At 36.2% G+C, this 19,880-nt stretch overlaps 1 protein-coding gene across 4 annotated transcripts in view; it reads left to right on the top strand.

The window, feature by feature from the left end:
* Positions 1-19,287, top strand: part of NCKAP1 (NCK associated protein 1) — a 100,736-nt gene extending 81,449 nt beyond the window's left edge. For all 4 annotated transcript variants that reach the window (XM_040971824.1, XM_040971821.1, XM_040971825.1 and 1 more), the window contains 8 exons: positions 2,494-2,587; positions 4,787-4,869; positions 5,342-5,422; positions 10,055-10,148; positions 11,715-11,831; positions 12,301-12,410; positions 17,211-17,300; positions 18,160-19,287. In XM_040971824.1, the coding sequence (XP_040827758.1) occupies positions 2,494-2,587; positions 4,787-4,869; positions 5,342-5,422; positions 10,055-10,148; positions 11,715-11,831; positions 12,301-12,410; positions 17,211-17,300; positions 18,160-18,276 (786 nt within the window). In that variant the 3' untranslated portion in view covers positions 18,277-19,287. The remainder of the gene's footprint in view (positions 1-2,493; positions 2,588-4,786; positions 4,870-5,341; positions 5,423-10,054; positions 10,149-11,714; positions 11,832-12,300; positions 12,411-17,210; positions 17,301-18,159) is intronic.
* Positions 19,288-19,880: the final 593 nt, after the last annotated feature.

The raw sequence follows: 19,880 nt of genomic DNA, 5'->3' as shown, positions 1-19,880 counted from the left end.
TTGGGAATGCTGGCATTGCTAGCAGTGAGTGGCTTTAACTGCTAAACCACAATTCTGACCCCAGAACCCCATTTATTTATGGATTAAAAATATGAATTTTTTAAAGTCTGATGTATTTGAATTCAATTTCCAAATTCTACTAATATCATAGTAACTGCCCAACTTTGTTATCCAACTTTATTAAGCCTTAGTTTAGTGGTCGGATTGAAACACTACCCCTTACTGAAATGGAGTAGAGTAAAAGCAATTGTAAAGATGTTCATAAAAGAATATAAATTGGGGCTTGGCGCCATAGCCTAGTGGCTAAAGTCCCTGCCTTGCATGTGTTAGGATCCCATGTGGGTACTGGTTCATGTCCTGGCTGCCCCACTTCCCATCCAGCTCCCTGGTTGTGGCCTGAGAATGCAATCAAGAATGGCCCAAAGCCTTGGGACCCTCCACCTGCGTGGGAAACTCTGAGGAAGCTCCTGGCTCCTGACTCCTGACTTCAGATCAGCACAGTTCCAGCTGTGCAGCCATTTTGGGAAGTAAATCAACGAATGAAAAATATTTCTCTCTCACCTTCTCTCTGTAAATCTACTTTTCCAATAATAATTAATATGTTTTTAAAAAGAATCTAAATTATTACTTTTTAAAATATTTATTTTGTTTTTATTTGAAAAGCAGAGTTACAGAGAGGATAGATAGAGAAAGAGGGTTCACTCTCCAAATGGCCTCAGTGGTTGAAACTGAGTTGATTCAAATCCAGGAGCCTGTAGTTTTCTCTGGGTCTCCCATGCATGTGCAGTGGCCCAAGTTTTTGGGTCATTCTCTGCTGCTTTCACAGTCCATAAGCAGGAACTGAATTAGAACTGGAGCAGTTAGGACATGAACTGACATCCACATGGGATGTCAGCACCGCAAATGGAGACTTAGGCTACTATGCCGTGGCACTGGCCTCAAATATTTGCACTCTTACTCTTAGATATATACCATAACTTACTGATTTTAAGACATTTATCCTATATTAGTATTTCTTATATGTGTTTGTTATATTGATTGATAGTTGATTTTTCTTTAGTGGCATATAACATAAGAAATTTTAAGTTTGATCATGTTTTTGAATCAGATATATGAGATGTTTGAAGTATATAAGTACTTTAAAGGTTGGGCACAGAATTTGAGTGTGTATTGCATTGAATTTTAAGTTAGGACAGTATTGGCCCAGAAAATGCAAACCATCCTAACTATAGAGAGTAGAAGTTGAATTTAGCAGGTAAATGTTACTAGAGCCGAACCTCTGATTAGGAGTCTGATAAGCTGAGGTAATATCAAGTATCTAGTGAGATTCTTACCTCATGTTTTAGGAAAAATGATTTGCAGGTTTTCCTGTACAGTTTTCACACCCTCCTTTAATTAGTTGTCCTTAACCTTTTGTTTGTAACAAAGCCACAACGGAACTGGACTATATAGTTGCTTCATTTTCCCACTGACATTGTTTGAATTAAACTGTCCATTGATGAATATTTGGTTATATGTATTTGGAAGGGGCTCCAGAGGTGATTTCTTTTCTTTTTCAATTTTTGTTTTGTTTTTTTCTGTTTTTCTGTTCTTTTTGTTTTGTTTTTAATCTTTTTTTGTTTTTGTTTCCAGAGGTGATTTTGATATGTAGTAGATTCTGACAACCAATATAGAGAATTTAAAGCAGAGAAGTTTTCCTTTAAAGGAACTTTTATTGAGATCAGAAATCATAAACTTGGCTTGAATTAGGTTAAGACCTAGGGACTATGATAATGAAGTTAGTGATTCAGGCAATTGAAGCATAATACAATAAAGAGCAGGTTGTCTGAGTCACTTTCTCAGCTTGTTGTTGTCTAGCTTTATCTCTGTCAGAATGAGATTGTTACAATATTTTAACTAAATTATTTTTCCAGTGATTCTTTCAAGAAAAACATTTTCCAGTGATTTCTACTTTTTTTTAAAGAGCAAATGCTTAACTTCTTTTTCTTATTTTAAATTTCTTTTTCTCTGTGATTCCTTGAAGGAACAATACATGGTTTACACTCTGATTTTCTAACTTGTTTTGTTATTCGTTGCTGTAGTGCAATTCCTATAAAGTGTTAGTTCTGCTTTGATTTTATATATCCAATGATGGCTTCATTGTCAAAAGTCACACCAAAATATCTTCGGCTTGCTCTAACTTTGGAAAAGTAGTTTCATTTGGATTGGACTCTTGCCTCCTTTACCATATTAGTATCTACTTTTTATTGTTGTTACTATTTACCTTTCTTATGCCTTCCTTCTTGAACTTGAATAAAAAATGCTAACTCTGTGTAAATAATTTTAAGAATATTTTGTTGAAATAACAAATTATATAGCATGGAGCATCTGGATTTCGTGAATTGTGTTGTCTGCATGCCAGCTTTTAATTCCTAAATATACTCATATCTAAGGGATCCTAGATATACTCATACTAAGGGATCTGTGCCTGACCCACTCTTCTTTTTCTTCCAGAAACTTGTGGTGGAGAATGTTGATGTGCTAACACAGATGAGGACCAGCTTTGACAAACCAGACCAGATGGCTGCACTCTTCAAAAGATTATCATGTGGGTAACTCTTGATAATTGCTAAACGTTAAGAAAATGTCGATACTCATGTATTTAACTTTTATAACATGAATATAAGTAGTACTTTATAAAAAGTATTCTTTAGATTATGGAGAGAACCAGAAAATGTTTGCATTCAAAAGATGTTTTCAGTATATGGGTTACCTCTTCAGAACTTTTTTTATCAATTTAATGATTAGTAAATATTTGATTTAGTGAATTTGATACCTGTAGTATGGTCAGTACCTTCTGTTTGCAGAATTAAATTGAAATGGAATTTGTTAAAATTCTAAACAAAATTATAAATTTTGGAATAAAATCTATAGTACTTTGTCTAGATTTTATCATTGCTCTCAGAAAACTTAGGAAATACAGCAAGTAGCAATTGCTCCCTTCAGAAGTATATTTTCCGATTTTAATCACCTTTCACTCAGATTATTTCATGATTTTAGGTAAAGTGTTATTGGTGTTTGAGCTTGAAGTTCCTGCAGATCTAACCTCTTAAGTATAATATCCCAAATACGCTCATTTCTGTTCTTGTGGCTTTTATTTATGGCTTCATCATCTTTTTGTGTTCAGTTTTCTGTTTTTAACCCACTTTTCATATTCAGATATAATATTTCTAAATGCATTTCTTTGCTTTAACTCTTCTTATTTCACAAATTCTGAACAGCTCCCTCATTGCTTGAAGGAAAGAGTAAATTCCTTAACGTGACATTCATAAATGTTATTATTTGGCTGAACCTCTCTTTTGGCCATTTATTGCTTTCCTTCCGCTCACTGCCTGCGCTCTGTCAGCCCTGAGATGCATGCGGCCTCTGGCTTTAGTATCAGTCACTTGGGAGGTTAATGGAAATTTTACAGTACTAGGGGAAGTGCCATTGGTCAAAAAGGCTTGCCTATTGTGGTTTTTTGGTCAACTTTTGATTAAATTCTGGATAATATCCTTTGGGAAACAAATGATGACTTTTCACTTTCTAATAAATTTTGCTTTCCACTTTGTGATTCCTTGTTATGAAATTGTGACTGATTCCCTCCTCCTCCATTTCTCTTTTTACTCCTCTTTATGCCCAGATTGGATTTTTAAAAATTAATTGCATTGCATTGTGTGACACAGTGTTATAGGCACTGGGATTCCCCCCACCCCTCCGCGAACCCTCTCCCCATGGTGGATTTCTCCACCTTATTGCATTACCACAGTTCAAATTCAGTTGAGGTTCTTTCATTGCAAGCATATGCCAGGCAGAGTCCAGCATCTTATTATCCTAGTGAGTTCAACGATTTCTTGGTGAGACCATCTCTGGTCTGAATATTTTCTTAAGAAGTGCTGTTTTTCACCCTTTTTTCTTTTTTAACTTCTTATGAATACTGAAAATTTTCTAGTCTGGTTTTGAATCTCCATTTCATTGAAACATCAGCTGATCTCTCATGTATCACAGACTTTTTTGAGTGCTATAGATACAATTACTAAGAGTTGTTTCTGCTCATATAGAGTTCATGAAAGAGTGCTTTGTGTCCTTTTGTTAACACTACTACTTTAATTCCATTACATTTTAGCTTATGTTATGCATGGGTTGTGTGGTTTAATGCAAGATTCTTATGAACAAAATCTCTCCATTCCTCTTCCTTAGTTAGTGACCATAGTTCACAGTTTTCTATATACCACTTTGCAATTTGTTGCATATATGCAGATAAGTATATATTTTCCTATCACATAAGTGCTGATCATATTTTCTCTCCTTATATTTGTGTTCTTATTTAGTACAATGCCCTTTATTTGAGAAGTATTTAATAAATATTTTTCCTTTCTTGACTCAACAGTTTAAGAATTTAGCACTTACGAATTCCTGAACTGTTTCCACTCACCTCTTTCTTGCCCAGTCTTTTGCTTGCCTTCCCTTGCCTCTTTTTATACAGGTGACCACGTAAGAGAGTATTTCAAGATTCTGATGAACTACCTGACTCATTTTAAAAAAGTAGTATACTCCATTTGATACAAACTGTTATTACTTCATAGTTTTAAGTGGTTAAATATATACATTCAGTAACTTTACCTCTAGTTATTTGTTACAATTAAATTTCCATTAATTATGTCTTCTATCATGGAACTTTTATGATTTTAAGAGTTTTTCCCAAGATTAAAATGGAATTAAATTCATGCTTTTTCCCCTTGTTTTTCCCTGCTTGTGTTGAATTTAGCTGTTGACAGTGTCTTGAAGAGAATGACAATAATTGGTGTGATTTTATCGTTCCGATCACTGGCACAGGAAGCACTGAGAGATGTAAGAAACCATTATAAGTACTTACCTATTGTCAGAAAATCAGAAACTACAAGTCAATCTTTGAATTCACATGGGTATTGATATGATTAAAATTTGAGCTGTTGTTATTGGAGAAATAAACTGTATCGAAATTGAGTTACTTGTGCTCATGTTTTGGTTTTGGCATTGAAATTTGAAGGGTGTAACTTGCCTAGATGTTACATTATTCTTTCAGTTTTGCTATTGAAGAATTTTTTTTTTATTTTGAATATACTTCACTGCACATTGCATATATCCATTTCATGTTTCTTGATACTTGAGAAAATAACAGAGATAGATTAAATAAAATAACTTTTATGAAAACTGAAATCAGTCAAATGGCAGGATTTCAAACATTTAGGAGTTTCTATTTAGAATTTTTTTTTTATTAATTACATTGCATTATGTGATACAGTTTTATTAATTCTATGTTTTTATTTGTTGTCCTGTTTAGGTCTTGTCCTACCATATTCCATTTCTTGTAAGTTCAATTGAAGATTTTAAGGATCACATTCCAAGGGAAACTGATATGAAGGTACTGATATGACTTCTGCCATTTCATTCTAAAATGAAGTTCAGGTTACATTAAAAATAAAATGCAATAAATCCTGTGTCTCTTTAAAGTTCCTTTTTTAACAGTGACCTGTTAGTGTACTTGCCTTTGAAATTACATCCTTGACCTTTGAAACTATGTCACTGAGAGTTCAGCACCAAAATACTACTGTGCATTTACCTAATCACCTTTACCAGTGTAAAATTATTAAAAAATCTGGGCTAGGGAAATGAGAGTTCTATTTTAAAGTATAGATGTTGAGATATTTATTCATAGAAATGGAAACTGAGTGTAAGCTATAATAGTTTTTTTAGTTAATTTGTATGTGACCCAGTAATAATGTGAGTCAATTTTTCTTTTGAAAATTCATTAAGCCATGAAATCTAGTTACTGATCTAATCCCAACCTAACTTACTAGTAGGCTGAGCTTTCTACTTCTTGGGTTATTTTTTGTTTCACATGAATTGAAAAGCATAGACTTGAGGAAAATATAACTGCTTTGTAGAACTTCTCAAACTGGTAACAGTGACACTTTTGGAGACTTGTCCAATTTTTCCTTCCTTTTCCCACTTTGTCCAAATGTGAGCTGACAAGTGTGTGTGTGTGTGTATGCGCGCGCGCATTCTCAAATCTATTTTTTTATACAATAATTTTGCCCTAATCTATATTTTCTGTTTCTGTGTTTTGATATCCTAAGTATCTTTTAAATCCTAGCCAGTTATCATTTTCTAAATCTAAATCTTGAGGGGAATTGGCATTTTTAATCTTGACAAATTGAGTGGGCTCCCACTTGCAGTGCCAGTATCCCATCAGGCATCAGCTGGACTCCAGTTCCCTGCGAGTGCTCCTGGGCAAGCACTGGAGGGCACAGCCCTGGTGCTTTGGTACTTGCATTCATGTGGGAGACCTTGATGAAGCTTCTGGCTCCTGACTAAAGACTGGCTTGGCCCTGGCCAGTATAGCTGTCTGGGGAGTGCACCAGCAGTTGAATTATCTCTTTCTATCACTCTTTCCCTCTCTAACTCTGCCTTTCAAATAAATAAATAAAGATTTTTGGTGTTCTGTAGAAATAGCTCAAAGTAATTTCTTAGATGGAAAACACTGCAGAAAAAAATTATAATTAATCCCTGAAAGGGTAGTGCTGTTTACATTGTTACAGTACTCATTTAGCATTCTGAGCAACTCTTCCATTCTTTTCTCCTGGCATAAATGTATTTGGTTTCCACCACATTTTTGTTAAGATATTTTTTGTTGATTTCCAGAGGTAGCAATATAAATAAATGGTGATATTCCATCTGTTGGTTCATTGCCCAAAAACCCACACAGACCTGACCTGAGCAAGGCCACAGCTGTGAGCCAGCCAATCAGTCTGAGTCTCCCACATGGGTGGCAGGTTCTCAGCTATTTGAGCCATCACCTACACCCTCCACAGTGTGTATTTACAGAAGCTGGAATTAGCAGTGGAGGCAGGACTTCAGCTCAGGCATTTTGAAAATGGGTGCAGATACCCCAAGTGGTGTTAAACCACTGTGACCAATGCCTGTTCCAGCTAATAGGGTGCTTAGGTGTATACCCCTCTGTAGCCGTGGCTTTAAGTCCTGACTCTGTTTCTCTGCTTCCGGTGCAACTTTTAGCTAATGTACATCCTGAGAGGCAGCCACTCAAGTACCTAGTCTGTGCCATCCATGTGCCAGGCTGGCTATTTCCAGGAATCTGGGCAGTGAACTTGCACATGGAACATCTCTCTCTGTCTTCCTCCCCCCTTCCTCCCTTTGTTCCTTCTCTTCCGCTCTGTGCTTTTTTAATTTTTTAATTAAGATGAAATAAATACATTTTAAAAACCCATTCCAATAAATAAAAAATAAAAAGCAACCCTCTCCCCCAAAAAAGCCACATTCCTTCAGGGAAATTAACTTTGAATAGAGCTCATTGGGAGGAAAAGTTTTGTTTGTTTGTTTCCCTTATAATTTACCTGTCATAAATTTTACCAATGAAGTTTACTTACAATTCAGTGGTTTTTAGTGTGGTCAGGAATTATGAAATCAGCACTGTTAATGCAGTGTTTGAACTTTGTCATGATCTCAGAGGGAATCACTAGAATCCTGTACCCATTATTAGTCACTCAGGTTTTTCTCTAAGTCTTCAGTTCTAAATGATCACTAATCTGGCTGTAGATTTGCCTGGCTTGAAACTTTCCTATAAATGATACTATGTGTGGTCTTTTTTGACACTAGCTTCTTTAACATAGCATACAGTTGTTGAGGTTCATTCATACTGAAACATGTTAATACTTCATTTTTGAAAAATGGCTTTGAATATTCCATTGTATGGATATGCCAGTTTATTAATTCCTTCAGTGATGAATGTGTTATTTTTACTTCTTGACTCAGAAATAATACAGTGCTGCTGTGAACATTCAGTATATGATTTGTATCACATCATTTGTTTTCATTTCTCTTGGGCACACCAAAGGAGTGGAATTTCTGGGTCATATGAAAGTATATGCTTGTTAGTATTTTGAGAACTTGCCAAACTGTACCAAAGTGGCTATAGTGTTTTGCATTCCTACCAGCAGTATATAAAATTTTTTATGTTTCTGCATCTTATAGATGTTTTGATGTTTCTCTATCCGTTAATCGGCCTTCACGACTATAGCCATTGTAGTGGGCATGAAGTAGTATCGATTTTAATTAAAAATTTTTGAAGCTAATGATACTAACCATCTTTTCATGTATTAATTGTCTATTCATATGTTGTATCTGGAAAAATGTGTATTTGTTTTTGTTGTTGTTTTACTATTTTTAAAATTGGGTTATAATTACTTTTCTTCGTATTGTTCTTAATGTCTTAACCCAAAGTCATGAATATTTATAATTCTTGGGAGAATTTTATACTCTTGGCTCTTAGATTTAAGTTTGTGATCTATTTTGAATTAATTTTTGTATATGAAGTTAGTAGCATCACACACATGTCTTATCCAGAGCTTAGTAATTCCATTTATCATAAGTGGATAGATATATACCACCGATATTAAGTAGGTGTTCTTTTTTTTATTAATTAATTTGTTTGAAAGAATTACACAGAGAGGGAGAGATACACATCTTCCATCTACTAGTTCGCTCCCCAGATGAACACAAAAGCCGGGATTGGGCCAGGGGCTGAACCAGGAGCCAGGAGTTTCTTTGTGGTCTCTCACATGGTTGACAAGGGACCCAAGCAATTTAGGACATCTTCCACTGCTTTTGCCAGGCCAGTGGCAGGGAGCTGGATCAGAGGTGGAGAGGCTGGGGACAAAACTGGCACCAGTATGGATTGCTGGCATCACTGGCACTGGCTTTGCTTATTGTGCCACTATGTAGTCCCTATAGCTAGTTTTTAAACTACAGGGTTGAACAGTCAGAATATATTAAAAATGTTTTAAATGCTCATGTGATACAAAAAATTATTACTTTAAAAAAACTTTTTTAAAGATCTATTTATTTATTGGAAAGTCAGATATACAGAGAGGAGGAGAGACAGAGAGGAAGATCTTCCGTCTGATGTTTCACTCCCCAAGTGAGCACAACGGCCAGTGCTATGCCAATCCGAAGCCAGGAGCCTCTTCCGGGTGGGTCTCCGACGCGGGTGCAGGGTCCCAAGGCTTTGGGCAGTCCTCGACTGCTTTCCCAGGCCACAGGCAGGGAGCTAAATGGGAAGCAGGGCTGCCAGGATTAGAACTGGCACCCCATAGGATTCCAGTGTGTGCAAGGCGAGGACTCTAGCCACTAGGCTGCCACGTTGGGCCCTGAAAAATTATTTTAATCATAAAATTCTTTATTAGATACCAAATTCAACGTTTTTTAAAAACCTGCTATAATAATTAGTTTCTCACATTTCTACATATTATATAACTTAGGTATTGAATCACTACAGTTTTCATTAAACAACTGTGTACATAAAAATAGGTATAGTAATTTTTTTCTTCTATGCTTTTTCATATCCATATTTCTAAGACAAACAGTAGTTTTACAGTAATTATGTTGGAATTTACCATTGGAACATGCCCAAGTTGCCATTGGCCTAGTACTAGGAAGTTATAACTAGCAGTAAGTTAGAATACTGAATCAGTTGTTAATTAAAGCTAATTTGGGGCCTGGCACAGTAGCCTAGCAGCTAATCTTTGCCTTGAACAAGAAGGGATCCCATATGGGTGTTGGTTTTAGTCCCAGCAGCTCCATCCAGCTCCCTGCTTGTGGCCTGGGAAAGCAGTTGAGGACGGCCCAAAGCCTTGGGATCCTGCACCACCCACGTCGGAGACCTGGAAGTTCTTGACTCCTGGCTTCAGATTGGCGCAGCACTGGCCGCTGGAGCCACTTGGGGAGTGAACCATCGGATGAAAGATCTTCTTCTCTATCTTTCCTCCTCTCTGTATATCTGACTTTGCAATAAAAACAAATAAAATCTTTAAAAAAAATAGCTAATTTGCTCTGTGGTTGATGTTTCAGCCAAGTTTCTGGAATTCTCTAGTATTCTTCTTGTTGGTTAATTGTGATATGAGTACTAAATCTTAATCTACCAAATTGTACATTCTCAGGAATTTGTTAGGCTAATTCTGTAATTGTTAAATTTTGTCAGGTTGCAATGAATGTGTATGAGTTATCTTCAGCTGCTGGATTACCCTGTGAAATTGATCCTGCCCTGGTAGTAGCTCTTTCCTCACAAAAATCAGGTAAGATTTGTTAGTAAATATGTAGTACTTTTTGTTAAAAATATTGCTACTACTTAGATACAGGTGTGCTATTTGTCCATTCATTCAGATACCTGACACCTGCCTTGTGTTCAGGAATCACTGTTCGGGTGACATCTGTGTCATCTGAGGCCCCTGAGTCTGTGTATTCATGTATGCTGGGGCCCTGAAAAGGATCCAGATCTGAGCCTTGAATCACTCCCACTTTCAGAGTTTAAGGAAAAGTGAAAGCTCAGCTGAGAGAAACTGAGAAGAATGGACCTGTGCAATAGAAGGCAGTGTGAGAAGTGGCAAGACGGTGATGAGTTCGTGAGCGACTAGATCAGTGTCAGTGGAGATTTAGGGGGCAGAGTGCTGATGCTGAAAAAAGAATGGAAGAAACAGAATTAGGATAATAAGTATAAAACAGTTCTCAAAGAGTTTGTTGAATAGTGAAACAAAGAAATAAAAAATCAGAAGAGGTTTTTTAAGATGGGGAAGATAACAGCATTTGTATTGTAATTGAAATGGCCAAAGCCATGATAGCAGAAAAAATGATACCTTGAAATTCTATTTCTGTCTTAAAGGGACTGAGTGTACACGTCCTAGTCTGTCTGTACATTGTTGTACAATACTAATCGTTTAGAAATTTTAAGGATAGCCCTTTAAAATGTAGCACCCTGAATGCTCTATTTGTTGATTCAACTATGATATAAGCAGCATTTTATCTATTTATACTAAAGGGTTTTATCCTAAAATCTTTAGGACAATGCTAGATATTTTTCATTCACATAGTATTGATGACTTTCAGGAAAAAAAATTATTCTGGTGATTTTACACAATAATCTATGAGGTAAATTTTCTGAGCTATAATAAATGGGTTTTTCTTGCGAAATGATTTATTAGCAAGTTTGTTTTAAAATTTTGCAATTCAGATCATCCTAATTATTTTCCACCCTGAAATCTTAACAATGAAGAAAAAATACAAGCTTGTATTGTTTATTATGTGTCCTTGAAAAATACTTTAGTTGAGAAACCCCATAACATGAGAAGTCTTCAAAAAACTGATGGAAAATGACTATTTTGAAAAAAAGTAGCATATGGATTTCAACATTTTTTATTTATTCATTTATTTTTATTGGAAAGTTGATCCAAAGCCAGAACCAGGAGCTTCTTCTGGGTCTCCAAGTGGGTGTAGGGTCCCAAGGCTTTGGACCATCCTCAACTGCTTTCCCAGGCTACAAGCAGGGAGCTGGATGGGAAGATGGGTGGCTAGGATTAGAACCGGCACCCGTATGGGATCCTGGCTCATGCAAGGCGAGGACTTTAGCCAATAGGCCACCACGTCGGGTCTGGATTTCAAGATTTTTTCCATGTTATTTCTACTTAGTTTATTTTTCCTGTAAAAAAAAATTGCCATCAGTTCTATAGAGCTCTAATAAAATCCTTCATGTTATTATTTTAAAATAATAGTAAGTTTTAAGTAATTTAAAAATTTTTTTGCCTGAACATTTTTTGTCTTTACCGAATCCCTAAGAATTACTATAATTCTTAATTTTTCTGCTCTAGAAAACATCAGTCCAGAAGAAGAATATAAAATCGCCTGCCTGCTCATGGTCTTTGTGGCCGTTTCATTGCCAACACTGGCTAGTAATGTGATGTCTCAGTATAGCCCTGCTATAGAAGGTAATGTGGTTTAAAATTGCTTTGGGCCAGGCAATCCATTCACTTTGGAATAGTGGATACTTTTCAAGTAATTGATGCTATTTTGTCATTTAAAGTACCTTAACTCCTGCCACTTACTAGTTATGTGACCTGGGTTAGTCTGTTTCTCTTTCTAGGCCTCAGTTTCCTAATCTATGATGTATGTAAGAGCTGTCAGTGTGTGACACGTGTGCATGAATCTGTGTGTTAGAGTGGATGATAAAATGTAAAGTGAATTTGCATGATTAACATAGATACAATCATTTGTTGCCCTCATTCTGTACTGTTTTTGAAAACCTCAGTCTTGTATGAAGAGTCAATCAGTACCCCAACTCTGCTTTCTGTCATGCCTCTGTCTATGTAATTATTGTTACTAATTATTTGCTTGCTACAGAATGTTTGATATTTGGGATCACACAGAATCCACACAATCTTATTTTCACTTTCTCAGGACACTGCAACAATATACATTGCTTGGCCAAAGCCATAAACCAGATCGCAGCAGCTCTGTTTACAATTCACAAAGGAAGCATTGAAGACCGTCTTAAAGAATTTTTGGCTGTACGTATAATCAAGTAACAAGACTCATGACATTTTATATATAAAAGTAAAAACCACAACCATGAGATGCAATCGCGTAAATTCTCTTTATTTTACATTTTACTTAATATCCTCCAATGACATTTCCTTTTTTAGATTCTTTCCTCCAATAAATTAATTTTAGTCATCTTTTGATTTTTTTTTTTTTCCTTTTGGTGAGAGGGACAAATGAAAACCTGAGAATGAAGCAACAGAGTATAATACTTTGTTCCTAGGACTCAAGAAAACCTCTCCCCCAGTCTTGGAGCTCACCATTGTGAGCATGTCTTTTTGTTTGTTTTGTGTTTTTTTTTTTTTTTCTTGCCTGTACAGGTATTTAAACTCCCTTACAAGTTTTCTTAGTGTTTAAAAATTGAAAAATTTAACCAAAAACACATATATGACTGATTTCGGTTTACTTGGTAAAATATGCTTCTGTGTTTCTGTTACTGTTGTTTTCTTTGTTTCTTTTTTTAAGATTTTTTTATTTTTGAAAGATTTAACGAAAGAGAGGGAGACAGAAATCCTCCATCTGTTGGTTCAGTGCCCCAGATGGCTATACTAGCCTGCTCTGGGCCAAGCCAAAGCTAGGAGTCAGAAGCCTTGTCTGGGTCTCCTGTGATGGTGGCCTGCATTGAGTCATCCTCCACTGCTTTCCCCGGGCCATTATCAGGGAGCTGGATGAGAAGTTGGGACATGAGTCGGTGCCAATGTGGATACTGGTGTGCCATGCACCTTTACCTGAGATGCCACAAAACCTGCACCCCTCTTTGTATCCTTTATAAATATACCTGCTCCAATTTAAGGAAAGATGTGCTGTAGTAAACTGAATGCTGTAAAATTTGCTAATTCTTTTAATTCTACATCTTGTTGCCTTTTTAAAAAATTGATTTTTTTTTTTTTTAATTTTAAAAGTAAACTAGGGCCTGGTATGATAGCCTCATGTTAAAAACCCTCACCTTGCATGCTCTGTTATCCCATATGGTGCTGGTTCATGTCCCGGCCGCCCCACTTGCTGGCCTGGGAAAGGAGTCGAGAGCAGCCCAAAGCCTTGGGATCTTGCACCTGCATGGGAAACCTGGAAAAAGCTCCTGGCTTCTGGCTCCTGGCTGGGAATTGGCTCAGCTCTAGCCGTTGTGGCCACTTCGGGAATGAACCAGTGGATAGATCTTTGTCTCTTCTCTCTATAAATCTACCTTTCCAATACAAATAAATTTTTTTTAAAAAAAGTGAATTTAGTGTCAGAGGAGAAAATAACTTCCTAGGGAGGCAGTATTAACACTATTTTTTTTCCTTTTCCTTTATTTCCTTCATTTGAGATTTATTGTCCTAATCTCATTAGTTCCTGCAGTTTCAAACCCAATGTGAAATTCACATCCTTTTTGAGACCTAGGAAATAGAATAGTCCTCCGTTATTTGCACAGGATTTTCTCCAAGACTCTAGTAGATACCTGCAGCAGAGATAACAATAAGCACAGTTTATACCACTTTTCCCATTCATACACAGCTGTTGAAGTTTAACTTACAAATTAAGAATCATTGGAGATGTTAATTTTTACAATAGTAACTAATAATAGAACAATTAAAATACTATACTTTTTCTTACTCAAGATACCTTATTGTGCCGTTCTAACTTTTTGAAATAATATAGTTGGAAGTAGCTATCTTTAACTCATCAAGATATTGTTTCAGAGACTGTAATCCTTTGGTGAAAGTAGAGGTGACTTTCTTGTGAGTTCCATCCAATCCAAGAATCGTAATCCTTTTCATTTTGTCTTTTAATATGTACAGTGCAGTTAGTTCCACATTGCTGTTTCTGCATCCTTTCCTCCTTCTTCTTCTGTAGGTAATTGGACATTTTCCTCCAGTTCCTAATTTTGATAACACTTCTAGTGACCATCATGTTTTTATCTTCATCAGGCATGTTGACAAGTCCTTCTCTACCAAATTGTTTTTGTTAGTGATTTTCCTAACTTCTCCATCGGTTTCTCAGAAGCTTGTCAGTTCTTATAAACTTTTTCGGTACAAACTATACTTTCTGGTTTTCATGTATTCCTTGCAGCTTAGGTACATGTGATTGCCTGAGCATTAGCAAACAGTTTTCAGGATTGTGTGTGTCCAGATTAGAGTCTACATCAACCGGTGGTAGGATTCAGCCAAAAGGCAGGCGAGCTTATGATGGACATGTAACTATGACATTTGTGTTTCACAGCAAGCTGAGTGAGTACAACCATGTTTTTTCTGTTATCAGCTGGATTTAAAGTTGGAATGCTCTCTTTTCCAGTTGCCTTTTTCAGTTCTGATTTAAAACACCAAGGGAACCATTCCATGAGCAAAATAGCTGTTGTCAACATTTTAGGATTACACTATCAGAACACAGGCACTTTATTTTTTTCTGAGAGCCTGTGGATTGTTTCCACATTGTCTGTCACTGTTTCTTATAGGATTAGCACATAATGCCAGAGTTTATTTGTCTATCCATATTTTATATCCATTGTGCTAACTTTGCATTTTAATGATTGTAATTTGTAAGGGTCCTCCAGAAGTTTCTTTGCAATTGAACAGGTTCCTTGATGATATTCTTTATCTGTAATCAACTTCTTCAGCTCTCCGAAATGTAGCAGCAACTCTATCCAGTAATTTTTTCAGCTCAAGCATATTGTTAAATATGTGTAACTACCATTACATGCAGTAGATGGCTTGGTATTACTTGTTTTAAGAGAATCCTTGCCAAAGTCTTTGTATAGGCTCAGTACTTTCTGGTTCAACATTTTGCTGTCAGTTGGAACATATTTTCTGCCCATATCTTCTACTCCCAAATTTAATATCTTTACATCTTAACCAAACATTTTATGTGCAATGTGGCCTTATCATTTTTAGTTTGAGTTTTGAAAGTGAAATAAACACAAATTTCTTTTTCCTTCTTGACAACTTTTTAGATAGAAGAAGATTTGTTCTTTCTATAGACCTCAGCAACCTTAACATAAAATTTCTGTTCATTCCTTTTCTCTTAAGAGATTCTCTTTTCTCTTAACAGCTTCTCTTTGGCATGTCCAGATTGCAAACATTTCATACTTGTTCTTTGGACCCACTGTAAGATAAAATCGAGGTTACTTGAATACAAGTACTGCAAAACAGTACTTGTTCTGTTAACTAAAAGTAACTGATGAACAGAAGGGTAGCATATCTAGGCTGGTTGTATGGGTAGTAAAAATGGTATAGATGCACAACTAAGAAATAATTAGTGTCTTGGGATGGAGCAGGATGGTATAATATTTCATCACACTACTTGGAACAGTATACAATTTAGAACTTAATTATTTCTGAAATTTTCCATTTAATATTTTTGGAATGTTCTTGAATCTGGCATGCTAACTAATTACGCGACCCTGGAGTGGTTGACGTCCCCCAACTTACAGGGACAAGTGGCATTCAGCAACCGAGATTGAGTAATAACAGGTCTCTGATGCCCTTGGATGTCCAGAGCTGTATGCATTGCACTGACTGGCTCAGTGTGTGCCTAGCCTTTGCCAGCAGGCTTGAGTAACCCCTTGAGCTCATTTGTGATGGGGATGGATATTGCGGTCATTCCCCATGAATGAGGAATTCCCAGTAAGTGTGGGGCATAAGCTTGTAACTTCACCCTTTGCTACCATCGATTGGATGGTTTAGTGAAGCCCTTGGATCGGCCCCACTGGGGTTAGCCCATGGCCCTGGCGGAGTACAAAGAAGATGGGTGAACTTGACTATCTAGAGGAAGTAAAAACAAAAAGTCAGGTAAAGAAAGACAACAGATATTGGAAAGAGGAATAGTGTGAGTAGTTTTAAGACAGACTTGTCAGGCCTGGCATGGTAGCCTAAAGTCCTCACCTTGCATGCACAAGCATCCCGTATGGGCACCAGTTCTAATTCCAGCAGCCCCACTTCCCATCCAGCTCCATGCTTGTGGCCTGGGAAAGCACTCAAGGATAGCCCAAGGTTTTCGGCCCCTGCACCCACACAGGAGACCTGGAGGAGGCTCCAGGCACCTTGCTTTTGATTGCTGCAGCTGCAGCTGCAGCTGTTGTGGCCACTTGGGGAGTGAATCAGTGAGCAGAAGATCTTCCTCTCTCTCTGTCCCTCCTCCTCTCTGTATATCTGACTTTTCTTTTTTTTTGTTTTAAAGATTTATTTTATTTTTTTTTATTGGAAAGGCGGATTTACAGAGAGGAGAGACAGAGAGGAAGATCTTCCGTCCGATGATTCACTCCCCAAGTGAGCGCAATGGCCAGTGCTCTGTCCATCCGAAGCCAGGAGCCTCTTCTGGGTCTCCCACGTGCGTGCAGAGTCCCAAAGCTTTGGGCTGTCCTCAACTGCTTTCCCAGGCCACAGGCAGGGAGCTGGAAGGGAAGCAGGGCTGCCGGGATTAGAACCAGCGCCCATTTGGGATCCCGGGCGTGCAAGGAGAGGACCTTAATCACTGTGCCATCGCGTCGGGCCCTGAATATCTGACTTTTCAATTAAAAAGATTTTTTTTTTACAATCTTTAAAAGAAAAGATTTGTTCTAAAAAAAGGTTTTAAGAATGAAATTTCTTTTATTACATTTTTTTCTTTGGGATCTCTGTTTTAATAACTTTATAAACCATTGCTTGAATGTGTATCAAAAGTTATTTAATTATTCATTGTTTTATATGCAGCTGAATGATTGAAATGTGTTAAAAGTTGAATCATCCTGAAAAACAAAGTAACAACTGATAAACATTTCATTAGAAGTCATTTTAATATGTATGTTTACTTTTAAGCTTGCATCCTCGAGTCTACTGAAAATTGGCCAGGAGACAGATAAAACTACTACAAGAAATAGAGAATCTGTGTATTTACTGCTGGATATGGTAAGCCTCATTTTCATTTTTACCAAAAAGAAAATGCTAGAGCCATTTCTGACTCACTTTTTTTGGCTAAGCTGAATTACTTTCTAATCTCTTGTGTACACTCTACCTAACCCATACACTTTCTAAAAATTGCTGCGAAGGCTGCCTTCCCCTATTGTTTGTTAATATTAGCAAGCAAAATCAAAGATGAGCAATATCTGTATGGTGTTCTTTTATCAACGGTTTATCAGCCTGTTGGGAAGCATTCAGGCCTTATAGTCCTATTTTACAATGTTTAACCCTGTAAGTTTTCTGATAGTCTGTTGATCAAATGTAATGTCCAATGCCTGCTTGTTTCCAGCACAAGGCTCCTTGCTCACCTTGTCACCTCCCTTGCTCCAGAGATTAGTGTCCATCATTATGGCCCAGCATGTTCCATAGCTCAAATTCTTTACATGATAGCCTCTTCTGATTACTTTGCCTATATTAATCTTTCTTTTTGAGTTCATTTAGAATTTACAAGTTGTCATTTAATTATGGTTGGTTGTATGTCTGGTTTTGCCTTTTAGTTTAACCTAAGGGTTCCAATTAAAGCTTTTGTTATGGACCACATTTTCAGTATCCTTGAGTTCTTCTGTGTCTACTGTGTTTTTTTAGAACAATGAAAGTGCTCACCACATCCGTACCAAATAACTAAATCAAGAAGTGGTGGTTCTTGTTTTGGTAGAATCCACTGTGGCACATTTGCATTTTAGATTTTAAAATAAAATGAAGAGTTTATGTCAGTTTCCTAAAACAAAAACAATTTAGAAATTTTGATTTAATCGTTGTTAATAAATGTTCCTATGATAAATTTTCATGTATTTTTGAAATTTTTCAGATTGTACAGGAATCCCCATTCCTGACAATGGATCTTTTGGAATCTTGTTTTCCGTATGTTTTGCTGAGAAATGCATACCATGCTGTCTACAAACAAAGTGTTACATCTTCTGCATAAACTATCAGCTTACTCAAGACAAGCACGCGTTTATCTGTTGCCTCGAGTTTATCTGTAAACTGTGGAACTATTTTACCTTAAAGCCTGAAAAACAGTTTGTGGATTATAAGTTTCTTTTATGGTTGTATTTTCTGATTATTGACTTCTTAATCTGGTTGTAATACAGTATACTTGGTTAATTTAGGTTGCACATTCTCTGAATTCACTGAAATCATTCCTATAATTTTAGAATATCATTTGTTTGAAATCTCTACATTATCTACATGTTTTTGATACCTGATGATGAAAAAAAATCCTTTGCTTGTTTATTTCCAAAAAAAAGAATTGTATTTAGTGATTATTTTAGATGGTGATATTAGAGCATTCATCTGTGTGTAAATTATTTCATATAGGGAAGAGTTCTGATCTGTACTATGGTTCTTATTGAAAACAAAATTGGATGTGCATTTCTGTGATGTTATGAATACATTTCTATTTTATTTTGAAATGTTTGCCAAACTAAATACTGTAACACTGTATAACATTAAAAATGTTGAAAGGCTGCTTAGCATTAGAAGCAGATCATGTCCCAAAATTCTATAACAGCAGCATATGTTGTTTGTATAAAGCCTGGTGATAATTTTTAGACTAACTTCCATGGGGCCCTGTCTGCATTAGCACTACCATTATTTCCTGATGTATAATAAACAATCTTAGACATTTATCAACTGTTGATACAGATGTTAGTCTCTAACCACTTTTTATATGTTTTAAATTTTTGAAATTCAATTGTATCTGCCATAACATAAAATAAACACTAGAATGTATCACATTTTGAATTATTTCTTTAATGAAAATCTATTCAGTAATTTAAAATGTTTAGTTTAAAATGAACTGATTTGAGAATGTTTACGTACAGCATTTGACAACAAATCAACTGTTACATTATTTGTTTAAATGTTTTGAAAAATATTCCAAGGAAAAACTAAAATTAGGAAATAAAATTGTGAGTTTTTTTTTTTTAAAAAAAAAGGACTAAAAGAAAACTTGTGTACCATCAGCTTGGTAACTGTCTGTAACAGAACGAGAGAGTTATTGAAAGAATGAGAAAGAATTAAATGATTTTGAAAAGAGTGTTGTTGAGAACTGATACATTTAGTCAGTACTGAATGGAACATACATAGAGGACTGGCATACAGAGCAGAGCAGTTCATTTGGTTTGAAAACCAAACAGATGTTCTGCTCACTGATTTGCATTATGAAGTCTTTCTCAACAGCTTTGTGTCTGGATATTATAAAGAACTATTGTTCACAACCTCTATGTGTGTACTAATAACTTGTGCTAAGATCAAAGAGAGTTACCATGAATTCAGTTACAGCATTTTCTTGTTGTTCAGCTGTAGAGGATGAAATGAAATTGAGCTGCCGCAAGATTATCATACAACTGTTTTGGTATGATTTATCCAGTCTGTATTTAATGCAGGGAGTCGTTGTCACTGTTTGTGGAAAAACTTCAGTGGATCCACTGAGGATTGTTTTTTAGGGAAAATTTTAAGTGGAATTGTTTTTTTGTGTGTTGAAATAGCCCAACACACGATGAATAGTTAAAGCTAAAATTTAATGTG

The sequence above is a fragment of the Ochotona curzoniae genome, unplaced genomic scaffold, assembly GCF_017591425.1.
Source record: "Ochotona curzoniae isolate NIBS_2020 unplaced genomic scaffold, NIBS_Ocur_1.0 contig_2210, whole genome shotgun sequence".
In the NCBI taxonomy this organism is placed as follows: domain Eukaryota; kingdom Metazoa; phylum Chordata; class Mammalia; order Lagomorpha; family Ochotonidae; genus Ochotona; species Ochotona curzoniae.
The sequence above is the reverse complement of the archived record's forward strand: the minus strand, read 5'-3'. Positions and strand labels throughout refer to the sequence as shown.